General features: G+C 37.0%; 2 protein-coding genes and 1 non-coding gene across 13 annotated transcripts in view; 1 reads left to right on the top strand and 2 right to left on the bottom strand.

Annotated features, from left to right (window-relative positions):
* Positions 1–2,917, bottom strand: part of NEXN (nexilin F-actin binding protein) — a 42,117-nt gene extending 39,200 nt beyond the window's left edge. For 2 of the 11 annotated variants that reach the window (XM_063106981.1, XM_063106985.1), the window contains exon 1: positions 2,691–2,916. In XM_063106981.1, the coding sequence (XP_062963051.1) occupies positions 2,691–2,899 (209 nt within the window). In that variant the 5' untranslated portion in view covers positions 2,900–2,916. Of the gene's footprint in view, positions 1–103; positions 209–2,690 lie in introns of all 11 variants that reach the window. The other 9 variants (XM_063106989.1, XM_063106990.1, XM_063106986.1 and 6 more) reach the window with 9 other exon arrangements.
* A 3,162-nt stretch (positions 2,918–6,079) lies between these two features.
* On the top strand, positions 6,080–6,153 carry TRNAT-GGU (transfer RNA threonine (anticodon GGU)). Its single transcript has one exon. It is a non-coding gene; the product is annotated as a tRNA-Thr (tRNA).
* A 4,501-nt stretch (positions 6,154–10,654) lies between these two features.
* The window catches only part of MIGA1 (mitoguardin 1), a 76,479-nt gene continuing 74,091 nt past the window's right edge, over positions 10,655–13,042 (bottom strand). Inside the window, exon 16 of the mRNA XM_063104947.1 lies at positions 10,655–12,397. Within this exon, the coding sequence (XP_062961017.1) occupies positions 12,179–12,397 (219 nt within the window). The 3' untranslated portion in view covers positions 10,655–12,178. The remainder of the gene's footprint in view (positions 12,398–13,042) is intronic.

Here is a 13,042-nt window from a genome sequence, read left to right as displayed (position 1 = left end):
TCAAAACCTTGCCTAGGGCAGCCCCAGTTTGCTTGTCTTTTAATCCGAGAGTAAAAAGAAAGAGATGTTAAGAAAGGGAAAAAGGAGGAAGAAAAAGAATCACCTGTTGAGCACTTATTAGATGGCAGACTCGTGTCAGATGCTTTCACATACGTTGTTTCACTGAAATAGGACAATGCAAGAAAAAATCCTATGCATGGGAAAAAGACTAGAAGGAAATATATCGAAATATTAACAGTAGAGATGACAGATTATGAGAGCCCCCTTTTCCATTCTCCATAATTTTTAACTATAAATATAATTGTATTAACTTTATAATACAAATTATGACTAAAAGTTAATATGGACTTCTGGGTAAAAATCCACCCATCCTGGAGTGTAGAAAGTACATTACTATAAATTAAGACAAGCTGTATGCTGACTGTTTAAATAGGAGAAGAAAATGTAACAGTTTTAAGTATATATAATATGTAACTATGCAGTTAGAAGAGCAATATGTGAAATTGTTAAGAATGTTGTAAGTCGTTTTCCCTCTAAATTATAAACTACTAAGATGTTTTGTGTGTGTGGCCTACAAAATTATATATATACGAGAAGTCCTCTCCTGTAAAAACTTTTAGACGTCTGCCCATCTGTTACATACTTTTCTACATTCACTGCATTGTTTTCTTTCTTATAGGCATACACAATTCTCATATTTTTATTTAAAGAATACCTTTCTTGCCTTAAAGGTGTTTCAAAGATAACAGGTAGACTTTATTTTTTTCACAAATGAAGTATGTCATTTCAGGCCACTCAGGTTATAAGCAATCTAAATCCTCAATCTCTTCCAAATATACATATTTAGGGGGTTTTTTTCTGTTCACAAGAGAAACCCTAACCTAAATACTTCAAGTGAAATATCAGGGGAAAAATACTGTTCAAAAACCTAGATACCGCATTGCTTTGTTGATGCTAAATATAGTCATCTTAAGATGACATACATTGACAATGATCAGCCTTGCATGTCAAATTTTCAAAAATAGCACAGATTCCATTTTAAGGTAAGCAGGAAAAATTCCTGTTAACTACATTTCAATTTAAAATGAATTTAAAAGTGTGAATCTTCTATTAAAACTGGATTACATCAATAACTGTAATGAGGAAAACTGGATTTAAAAGAATTTTTTGTGATTTTTGCTTAGGGCTCTTTAAGGGAGTTGTTGCAGATAAAATACAGAATTGCACACATTTTTCTTTAAATTATTCCTAGGTAGCATGTCAAAATATAAAATACCTTCAAAAATAGGGTGCTAATACCTGTGAGGAAGAAGAATCTTAACCAGGTACACATCGAATAACCAAAAATTATTTATACTAAATATACCTCCCTCCAAAAAACCTTTCCCTCACTTAATTAATTATTCAATTTTTCCTTTCCAATACCCCAAAACGCAAAAGAATTTTAAACATGTATTTTAACATTTCTTACAGCAGCAATTTAACCTGTAAAAAGATAATATTGGAGGGAAAAATTATATGGTCTACTCAACAACGCGTGACTAAGATGGTTATAAATAAGTTTATTTAATCACACTACCCAAGACATAGTTATGTTATGACTTGCAGGCCAATGTGCCCTGTTACATGAATTCATTGACAAAATTTAGCCGATGAATGATGTTCCCATTGCTTTGGACAGAGAACTAATTTATTTATTATGGCTTACTTCTTTTCTCTACCTACCTCTTTCCCAAGGACAGACATTTTGTTAGGACATATCCTTATGCTATTTTTACCTTGTTATCTCTCTCTCCCAACTCTCTTTGTTCACGCTGTGGCCTTTTGTAAATATAAAATGAATATCTCGAAGTCATTGCAATAACCAACTAACCTCTGAACTTGGCTATTTTCTTTACAAATGCCAATAGTAATAAATTTTTAGCATTTATATAACGTTTCATAGTTTACAAACTATGTTTACTGTGTTTGTAAACTGGCTTGGCGTTTTCAAAAGCATATATATAGACAAGGGAGTTCTAAAGATATGACTACATTCTTCACTCACTTCAACTTCCAGCTCCAGCTGCTCAACCCCCAGCGCCCCACCTCGTACAAAATCGCGAAAAAAGTTTGGAGACAGCGGGTAGATGATACGCTGTTAAATCGTATTTCACTCCCCAGCCTTCACAGGGACCGATTAGGCATGATTACTTAAAAATAACTGGTACTGCTGGCGGAGACCGAGACCGAGACCGCGGCGGGAGGGGACCACGCTGAACTTTACCCGCAGGGACCACAAGGGTACAACAAAAGGACCGGCACTTACTCGGCTACGGAGGGCTCTTTCCCTGCAGGAGTAGAGAAGGCACCCGAAACAACCCGCAAGCACAGGCGGAGCGGACGCGGGGGAGCGGGGCAAGGAAATCGCAACCAGAAGCCGGAGGTCGGTCAGCACGGAGAGACAAAGAGGCCGACTCCGGTCCGCACCCAGCGTAGGATACAACTCCGAGGGCCAGTACTCTAGGGCCGGGGACCAGCGCGGAGCCACAGAGGGATGGATCCCGGCGCGCTCTGGTGCTTCGGCCGAGCCCGGCCAGGAGCCGAGGCTGCCGGAGAGCCTCTTCACAGTCGCCGCCTCCACCCCGGCCGGGGGACCCGACACGTCTTGTCCCCGCCGCCCCATCCCACATTCCCCCAACTCCTCTTACCCGCCAGGAGCCGGTGACAGCGAAGGTCCTCCTTGCGCGCGGAGAGACTGTGCGCGTCCCGAGCCCGGGTGTGGGTAGGGTGTGGGCGCTCTGGCCGCTGCCACTACTGCTCCAGCCGCTGGGAGCCCTCTGGCTGCCGTCGCCGCCGCCGCCGTCGTCTCCAGCAGCAAGTTTCCATAAAAGTCCTGGTGCGCAGCCTGTTCTCGCATTCCAGGCGGGCCCAGCGCCGGCTGCAGCTGTTCCAAAACACAAGCCAGTTCCCCACTCGCCCCACCTCCTCTGTATCTCCCGGAGAGGGGTGGAGAGTCGAGGGAAAAGGCAGGGGAGGGGGGCTGCGGCTGCCAACTTTCCGCCAGAACTTGCCTGTTGCCCGGCCTTGGGTGCCTGAACTGACCACCTAACCTTGGGACTGCCTCCACCTCCGGCAGGGCCCGGGAAGGGAGGTTGCCTCCCCTGTGGGAAAAGAGTGATACTGGAATGGTCATCTTTACCAGGTTGGAGCTGGCTCCCTCTACCCGCAACCCGTTTGCCCTGGGGCTCACTTCTCTCAGCTACTCTACTCGCCCTAGTTTCCAATCGAGAGGCCAAGCCATTACATTATCTTCATCCAAAGAATAGACCTGTCGCCAACTTTTTCCTTTATTAGCGAGGGCTGTGGGGAAGCAATCCGGGAACACTTCAACTGTCTGTTGCTCCCCTTTTCTTACCTCTGGTCTTTAATTCCAAAGACAGTGGTTTATAGAGAAAAGCTGAAGGTGGAGAAGGAGGAATAAAAAAAAAAAATTATATACGTGGGTGCTTTTATTTATTTTTTTTTTTTTAAAAGATGACCGGTAAGGGGATCTTAACCCTTGACTTGGTGTTGTCAGCACCACGCTCAACCAGTGAGTGAACCGGCCATCCGTATATGGGATCCGAACCCGGGGCCTTGGTGTTATCAGCACCGCACTCTCCCGAGTGAGCCACGGGCCGGCCCTACGTGGGTGCTTTTAAAAGTTCGTGGAAAAATAGAATTAAAAAATACGAATCTTTCCGTGAACTTTTTGAAATACATATATATATACACGTGTGTGTGTGTGTATGGTCTTCCACTTCTCCTTAATTGAAGACAAATCATCTCTGGTCTTCCTAAACGATCATAAAGGCATCTGCAAATATTAGGCACCCAGAGACCTTTTTCAACTTGGACCACCAGCCTGTCAATTAAACCCATCAGACAATACCATATTAAAACCTGAAATGTGCATCCACAGGGGGCATTTTTCAGCGTGAGAGATCTTCAATTCTTCAATGTACTTTAGGAAAAATAAAAATAAAAATAAAACTAGCATCCAGATAAAGGAGGAACAAAGCTAATCTCTTCCAACTTCAGGCACCAGGCAGACAGGGGTGCTCAAGTTATACTTCAGGGATGTTGAAAAGGTCTGCTCTTGAGTATGTTTCCCAGCCCCATCCCCACACTATTTACTCAGGATGGAAATCTTGTACTATGGGCAAGCCATTCATTCCTCAATTAGAGAAAAATTCTAAATTGGTAATGAAAAGTTATTTATTTATTTATTTATTTATTTTAATTTATTTTTTTTTTAAAGATGACCGGTAAGGGGATCTTAACCCTTGACTTGGTGTTGTCAGCACCACGCTCACCCAGTGAGCAAACCGGCCATCCCTATATGGGATCCGAACCCATGGCCTTGGTGTTATCAGCACCGCACTCTCCCGAGTGAGCCACAGGCTGGCCCCATGAAAAGTTATTTAAATGTACTCTAATACAGATAGTAACAGGTGGTCTGGATGATCTAGCTTGCCCCTTTGCTCCCTTCAATAACATCACTTTAGTCTTTTCAGTTCATGGAACTTTCCATGGTAATTCTGGCTTCAGGGCCTTTGTACAAACCTCTGTGTGAAATACCCTTCCCCACACTCTTCACCTAGCTTCAACAAATCCTTTGGATCTCTACTTAAATGTTGCTTCCTCAGAGCAGCCCAGTCTATCCTTTATAGACACTTATCCCACCATTTTCCTCCCTGTACTTATCAATTTATAGTTATATATTTATTTTTATGATCTAAAGAAGTGGAAGCTTTCCAATTTTTCTAATTTTTTTATTTCCACCTGACAGATTCACCAGATTAAACTGAGTTCTCCATTCCCTCTGTGAAACACTAAAACCCACCCAACAGCAAGGCCTACTTATTCTCCCACCAATTCATTATTCAGTCATTCAACAAATATTGGTTCTAAATACTGAGGATACAGCAGCGACAAAACAATTAAGAATCCCTGCCATCATGGAACGTGTGTTCTAGTGAAAAAGGCTGGCAATAAGCAAATAGACTGTGTAGTACTTAGTGAGATGCAGTATGGATAAACCAGAGCAGAGAAGTAGGAATTCTGGGGATGGGCTGGGTAGATGTTGTAATTTTAGGTAGAGTGGCTAGGGAAAGCCTCATGTGAGTAAAAGTCTTGAGGAAAGTGAGGCAGTGAACTATGTAAATACCTGGAAATGCAAGTATCTGGGGGAAGAGTGGTCCAGGGAGAGGTACAAAGGCCCAGAGAAAGATCCTATGTGACAAGTTACAGGAAAAACAAGGAGGCTTGTGTGAGTGAAGCTAGGTAGGTGAGGGGTAAAATAATAACAGGTGAGGTAGGACAGGGGACAGACTATGTAGCACATTTTTTGTACAGCATTGTAAGGACTTTGGTTTTTACTCTAAGATTGGTGGTCATTGGTGGATTTTGAACGAAGTAGTGACATGATCTGACATGTTTGTAACATGTTCACTCTGGCTGATGTGCTGAAAATACACTAAATAGGGCAAGGTGGGAAGCAGGGAGACCAACTAGGAGGCTTTCACAATAACCAGAATGAGAAGTAATAGGTATTTGGACCAAGGTAGCTGTGAAGGTAGTGAGAAATGGTTGGCACATTTTTTTTCTTGGTACATTTTTAAGTAGAATTGGTAGGATTTTGGCAACAGACAATGTGAGGTATGAGGAAAAGAGGTTTTTGGCTTTTGGGCTGGAAGAACAGAGTTGTCATTTACTCAGATGGGGAAAACTGTGGGAAAAGGTTTAGGCAGGGGTGGTCAGGAGCTCAGTTTTGACATGCTAAATTTGAGAAGATTACTAGAAATCCAAGATTTGCCGGTTTTTATAAACATTCCTTGTATGTTCATCATGGTTCACTTGGCTTTGTTCTCAAACTTGATTATATCAGTTGCATGTTTTCAAAATAATATAAGCATTACAAAAATGAAGAAATATAAAAGCAAAGAGAAAGTTATAGTTTTTATAAAAGCTAAGTTGAATGCTTTGAAAAGACTTAACCTAGGCATTGGGAAGATAATTGTAAATGATTGGGTACAAAGTCATAAAAATTGGGGCTGGCCAATTAGCTCAGTTGGTTAGAGCATGGTGCTGGTAACACCAAGGTCCAGGGTTCAATTCCTGTACTGGCCAGCCACCCTCCCCACCCCCCCCAATTATAAAAATCTAAGATATTTTGCATTCATTCCTTTTTATGTGTCTAAGTTTTTTAGTTTTATCTCCTTTAAAAATAAGGGAAACTTGAAATCCCAAATGATGATTTCAGGGTATGGTTTATGTAACAAAGATATCTCGGAATATCAAGTTAATCCATACTCCAACCAAAGGCCTCGATGCTATATCAAAAGATTAGCCAGATAACATACACTTATTCATTTAAATTAAAATATCTACATTTTCTATGTATAATTTTGATTCCCTGCTGTGGTATCCAGGCACCAAGATGACCCCAAGTGATGCCACGTCCTGGTATTCACACTCTATGTAGTCTCCCTCACACTGCATCAGGGTCGGTCCCTATGACCAATAGAATAGGGCAGAAGTGATATCACTTCCAACTCTAAGTTATAAAAGATATTGTATCTTTTGCCTTGTTATCTCTTGGATTACTCACGTGAGGGAAGTCAGCTGCCAAGTCTTTTTTTTTTTTTTTTTTTTTTTTTTTGTCATTTTTTCGTGACCGGCACTCAGCCAGTGAGTGCACTAGGTCATTCCTATATAGGATCCGAACCCGCGGCGGGAGCGTCGCTGCGATCCCAGCGCAGCACTCTACCGAGTGCGCCACGGGCTCGGCCCGGGCTGCCAAGTCTTAAAGATACTCAGGCAGTCCTGTTGAGAAGCCCAGTTGGTAGGAACTAAGGTCTCTTGCCAACAGCCAGCTAGGGACTGAGGCCTCCTGACAAAAAGACATGTGCGTGAGCAAATCCTGTAAGCAAATCTTCCAGTCCTAATCAGGCCTTCAGTAGACTGCAATCTCAGTAGAGACCCTAAATCAGAACAACCAGACTAAGCCATTCCTAGATTCCCAACCCTCAGAAACTGTGTGAAATAACATTTGTTGTTTCAAGATGCTAAATTTTGGGATAATTTATTATGCAGCAATAGATAATGAATAAATTTGCTTTAACCTACTTTTTATATTATCCATCTTCTACCACACCAAGTACTTGGTTTTTTTTTAAGTTCCTGGGCCCATTCTTTCACATAGAATATTATTAAATAAGAATTAGCAAAGTTTTGGAAGTCATATATTTCAAATGCTTTCAAAGCACTATGGTGCTTCTCTATATTAAAATACTATGGCGTTATTTCAAACATAGCAAATTATAAAAGTTCTGTGATTTCCTATATATAAATGTACTTTTTGAAAGGCTTCTATGAAACACACATAAGACACAGTTAAAAGCAAAATGTTGAGGTGGTATTTGATATACCAGTTGCTTTGCTGTGGCTTTTAAGTAAAGAGTAGAAAGTATCATAGAAGGAAGGTTAGCTCTTCTGTTCTTTCTGAACTGGAATCCAGTCTTTTCCTGCCCAGATGATGAAGGTTACTGTTGGGTTTCCACTGTTTGGATGTAGAAAAAGCCAAAGAAAGAAACGCAGCAGACAAAAGAGCTTGTGCAGGCTGATCAAAGATGTCAGTAGCACAAAGAGAGAAAGATATCAAGGGAGAAGAATTGGCAGGGTAAAGTATCAGCGAATATAGGGTATAGAACGAAATACTGCAGAAAAAACAGAAGTCAAAAGCAGCATAAGAACAGTAAGGAAGATAGTGGATAAACAAAGAGAGTTTATAAAGATTTCCAGCAAAGCCCTACAAATAGCATAAGAGTAGGACGCTGAGATGCTTGCAGAGAAGCATTTTAAACATACCTAAAAATTCAGAGAGAAAGAGATGTTTAAAGGGCAAAACATTAAGTTCAGATAGTCGGATCAAAAAGGATGCAAGAGACAACAAAGAGTATGGCAGATAATGACAAAGAAAACATAAAATGAGATTGAGATGCTGATCTGGTTTCCCATTTCACTCCAACCGTATATCCTACTTAGGAAAAGATTCAATGGTTTGCTTATTAAGTAATGTACTTCACTTTATATGTTTAATTTAATAATTTAAAAATATAACTATATACATTTATGCATACATAATTATTCTAAAATAAACCCATTTATTAACAGTCCCAAATTAAGAACACTTGATATTCAGGTGAACCCTTTTTGCAATCTGGTAATTATGGAAGTGTCCAGGCTGTATCCCTCTCTTTGACTAAATGCATCCTTATCATAAAGGAGGTTCAGATCACGTCTGAATAGGAATGGAGGCATCAATAAGATCAATTTATACTATGCTGATGGCATTATTCATCGAAACACTTTAATTAAAATGCAAGTATTTTTACTTTATTCATCACAAAACTGTCAGTACATAAACTTCTATATTCGATTCCAGTGATTCTGTGTTCTCTATGTCAATTTATGTGGTCTTATGGATACAGAAAGCTCTCATACTGTAGGGTCTGATGAGACAAGTATGACTTCACAATTATACATAAACGATGTTTAAAATATTCAATACATCAGCAAGATGTACCATCATGTTTTTATTTGGCAATAGTATAAATACATCCATGTTACTTTAGCTATAGAGCCAGTGCTATAGTCACTGTAATGTTATGGCAACTGCAGTGTTTTACTTTTACACAAATTAATAAGTACAGTCCTTATATTCAGAAAATAGAAACATTAACTGATATCAATCAAATGAAGTTAATATATGGTTGTCCTTAAGCTAAACAAAACAATAACATAATATAATCATTAGGAACATTAATCACAGATTATAGAAATTATTAAATCTCACATGCATATTTTTAATATAATACAAGCAAAAAATGAATTCAGACTAATTCTTATAATCACTTTGAAATTTACATAAAATAATTTCTGAATACATGTTCACATTAAAATAAAAGCAGATGGGTTATAAACATAAAGTTTCTGATTATGAAAGGTCATAGAGAAGTACATTAAATGTTACTTTGGCCTTCCCACTCCTAGGCTTAAAGGAATGATAAAATAAGAATCCTTTTGTAATACAAATAATCACTCTTTTGGAAACTAAGTAGAAAATGTCACATCTTAAGGTAAGAAAATATTTGTAAATATTTTGTATAAGGTCAGTTAATTTAACAAATTAATAGAATCACAATAAATGGATGCAAATAAAGAATACTATTTTTTGAGAAAGAGAAAGTCCTGTGGAGCTGACTATAATAGTATGGAAAATTTGGCTTCTTTTTAAAAAGAGAATTCCATTTTGACATTTAATAAACATACTGTTAACTTTGAGAAAAAATCACTACACTTTTAGTTGAACCAAAATGTAGAGAAACAAAAATAGAAAAAAGAAAAAAGAAATACCAAATATAAATCACCTGAACATTTATCTTTTTTCTTCCAGAAAAGAGGAAGGAAAAAAGACATTTTCTCAGGACTAATTCAAGGCCTTCTTATAACTTAAAAGTGGATAGTAGGACTCACAGTGGCAATGGAAATTATCTGATAATATTATCATGAGTAAGTGTTAAGCAGGGTTTTATCCTAAAAGGATCTATACTAGTTAAATCATTTTTTATTTTTTTAAAACATTGCTTTTGCTGTTTAACCCAATTTTAAGGCAAATGGAAACTGGTACGTACGTTATGTCTTAACTACCCTTCTGCAGTCAGAAATGTTCTTTTTAGAAGAACGTTTCCTCTGAAAAGGTCAAGTTTTTTCCCTTACAATAGAGAATTTTTTCCTACACCTATTGCCGTGAAATTCTATTTGGGCACTCTTATCCCTTTAGTCAAAGGCCACAAAAAACACATCTTGCTAAAGTAGCAGCTACTGAACTGTCCAGAAATTAATCAAACTCAAGCAGTGAATTTGACAAACCAATCTCCTGAATACAGGCAACTTTTTAAAAAAAGATGAAATATAAAAGAGGAAAAAAACGCCTTCTAGAAAGACATTCATATTATCTGATGAAGTAAATTCCCCAGAGTTATCTTATGTATTAGCAGCATTATTAAATAGTGCAATTCTTAAAAATAGATTTCAAACAATATCTTTTTCAAATAAAAAAGTAAGTTTACTTATAGCTTTATTTACAAAACCATGGCTTAAAACATTTAGCCCTCAAATGGGTAAATTAATATAATAATAACTGTCATGCCTACATGGTAATGGGAATGTGTGTGCATGCACACATGTATGTGTGTGTATTGTTCAAGGCCAGTGATACCTCAACAAGGTAAAAACATAATATTAAATAAAACATTACATAATGGAATTTTTAGTTTTGATACTTCTATTCATACTCCTCCTTCAGTAAAAAGAATCATGAATAGGTAACTATTAAGAATTTAAGTAAGAAAAGTCAAGGAGCTATATAGCCAAAAACTATTAGACCAATATTTTGTATGTTTAATGCTATAATCTACACAGTACATGCAAAACAGCATAAAGATTCTGAATTTCATATTTTGTAATTAACTTACATAAATGTGGCACATACATAAATTTAAAATCTGAAATGATTATCCTTTTTTAAAATTTTCATTTTCTATTCATTAATCAGAAACTAGGCACTTTAATCTAAAAATGAATTTTTAAAAAACACACTTTAGGTCCTTCTGTATAATTCACTCCTAAAGTGAATAAAGCCACTTTAGAAGAAAAATAAACAAATTTAATCCACTGATATACCGAGCCAGCCACTCCAGATAAGTGGTATATGATTTAGAAACAAAAATTCTCTAAAGAACCTCACTCCTAAGAACAACACATCTGTTCATATATTTATCATAAAAGACATGAAATATACTTCCATATCATTAAAAATATTTTTGTTCCATATTCATGGGAGGGAAAAAAACCCTTCTTTATAATCTCACTAAGATTCAAAGTAGGAATACTTTACCTTTCACATTTTTTTTTCCCAGAAGCTGGTCCAGAGATTGAACCCTGGACCTTAGTGTTATCAGCATCACGCTCCAACCAACTGAGCTAACTGGCCAGCCCTAAAAGTATGAATATTTATAAAAATATGGGCATAATATGACAAATTCTCAATGTGTTGAGATCTCTGTGGAAATAACTAAAGGCCAATTTGTAGAAGAAGAAAGGAGAAATCGTTTTACTCTTCCAAGTTCAATACCTTCAGATGATGGGAGACAGTCTCAAAATTACAATAAAAAAGGTAAACTATTAATTGCCTTTCCTGGTTAACAAATATAATATTTTTAATCAATATTCACTCAAGGGAAAATTGTTGTAATCTATAAAAAGATAAAAAAAAGTTTTCCAGTCTCTCTGTTGTAACTGATAGGACTAACAGTAACATATTTTGGAAACTACAGTTAATCTAATATAAAGTTGCAAATTGTAAACTTCTCAGTGTCAGTTCATTTAAATGTTTTATAACATTCTTCAGTGATTACAATTTCTTTGATTCAAATACATAAGCAAATGCACAAGCAATAATGTAAGCAGTACATATTAACACCACTACTGCCTAAACTTGATTAAACAAATGAATAATTTCACAATTAAAAATACATTTTCAGGCAAAGTTAAATATGTTGACACTAGGAGTAATATATTTTTACAAGTGTGGGTGGGCTACAAAGGTCTTGGCTAAAGTGTATATATTCCAGTGCAAAGCATAATAACAGAACTTTTGAGAATGATACTGGACATTTCAGACAACTTCAAGACAATAAATTAACTAACTCCTAAGTACTGGCTCAATTCAAGCAGTAGTCCTGTAAAATACACATTTCACAACTCAAATTATTACCTAAATATTGTAAAAAGCTGCTTCAAATACACTATGACAGAACGTCTGTGTAAGTACAATACAGTCACTCATCTTTATTAGATTTTTTTCCTCCCTGAGTCCATATCTACCAATTATGTTGACTTTGTAATATTTGTTACAAAATCAATACTTACCTTAAAATATTTCATAGCACACTCAAATTGTACAATTCTCTTTTTTTTTGGTGGCTGGCCAATATGGGGATCCAAACCCTTGACCTTGGTGTTATAACACCATGCTCTAACCAACTGAGCTAACTGGCCAGCCATACAAACTATATGACTCTTACGGTACTTACTGTACTTTGGCTTCTAGTAAACCACTGGACATAACATGATCATGACCACTCATACAACTACTTGTATGCCTCAGGGCATCTGCTCCAAGATAAGCCATTAAAAGTTCAGTGCGGCGAATGAGTATTTGCATGAGGTCTTCAGCCAAAGTTTCTATACTTGAATAGCGCACCTTCTCAAAGTCAAAAATGTCTTTGAGAAAGAAAAGAACTTGATTCTGGAAAATGAACACAAAACAAATTGGTGTTTATTAGACCAAAACTACATTAAATGTAAAGAATTACTAATATTGTAATGAGCACTGAATGAATAAGGAGTCATTAGACCTAAGTTCCAATGCTAGTTTCATATCTTTTTGGAAAAGGGACTTGAACAAGTGATATAACCTTTTTGGGTCTCATTTTCTTTTTCTGTAAAATAAGGGATAATATCAGGGCTGATGTGATGATAAGAAAAGATAATCTATAAGACGTGCCTATAAATATAAGGGCTAGTTATTAGTTCTTTTCCTTCAAATGTTACCTCTGAGCATTGGTACCACTTTAAGACAAAAGAATAAACTATTTCCAATAATCGCGTATTATAATTTTAAATGCACATTTTTCTGTACAACAAAAACCTTAAGACACATGAAAAATAAAAATAATTTCAGGTCTTAAATCAGTGGAACATCTTAAAGGATATTTCATTTCAGTAAGTTAATACTTATGCTGAAACTCATTTTAAGCAAGTTGTGTACTAAGTAAGTTTCAGCTGTTACATCATGATGGAAAAAAAGTAATTCCAAAGAGTAAAAAACAGGAATATTTAATTTCTATCCTCCAGAAACAAAATGTTAAGAAGTGCTAAGAAGGCACACTTT

The sequence above is a fragment of the Cynocephalus volans genome, chromosome 8 (genome assembly GCF_027409185.1).
Source record: "Cynocephalus volans isolate mCynVol1 chromosome 8, mCynVol1.pri, whole genome shotgun sequence".
Lineage (NCBI taxonomy): Eukaryota > Metazoa > Chordata > Mammalia > Dermoptera > Cynocephalidae > Cynocephalus > Cynocephalus volans.
The sequence above is the reverse complement of the archived record's forward strand: the minus strand, read 5'-3'. Positions and strand labels throughout refer to the sequence as shown.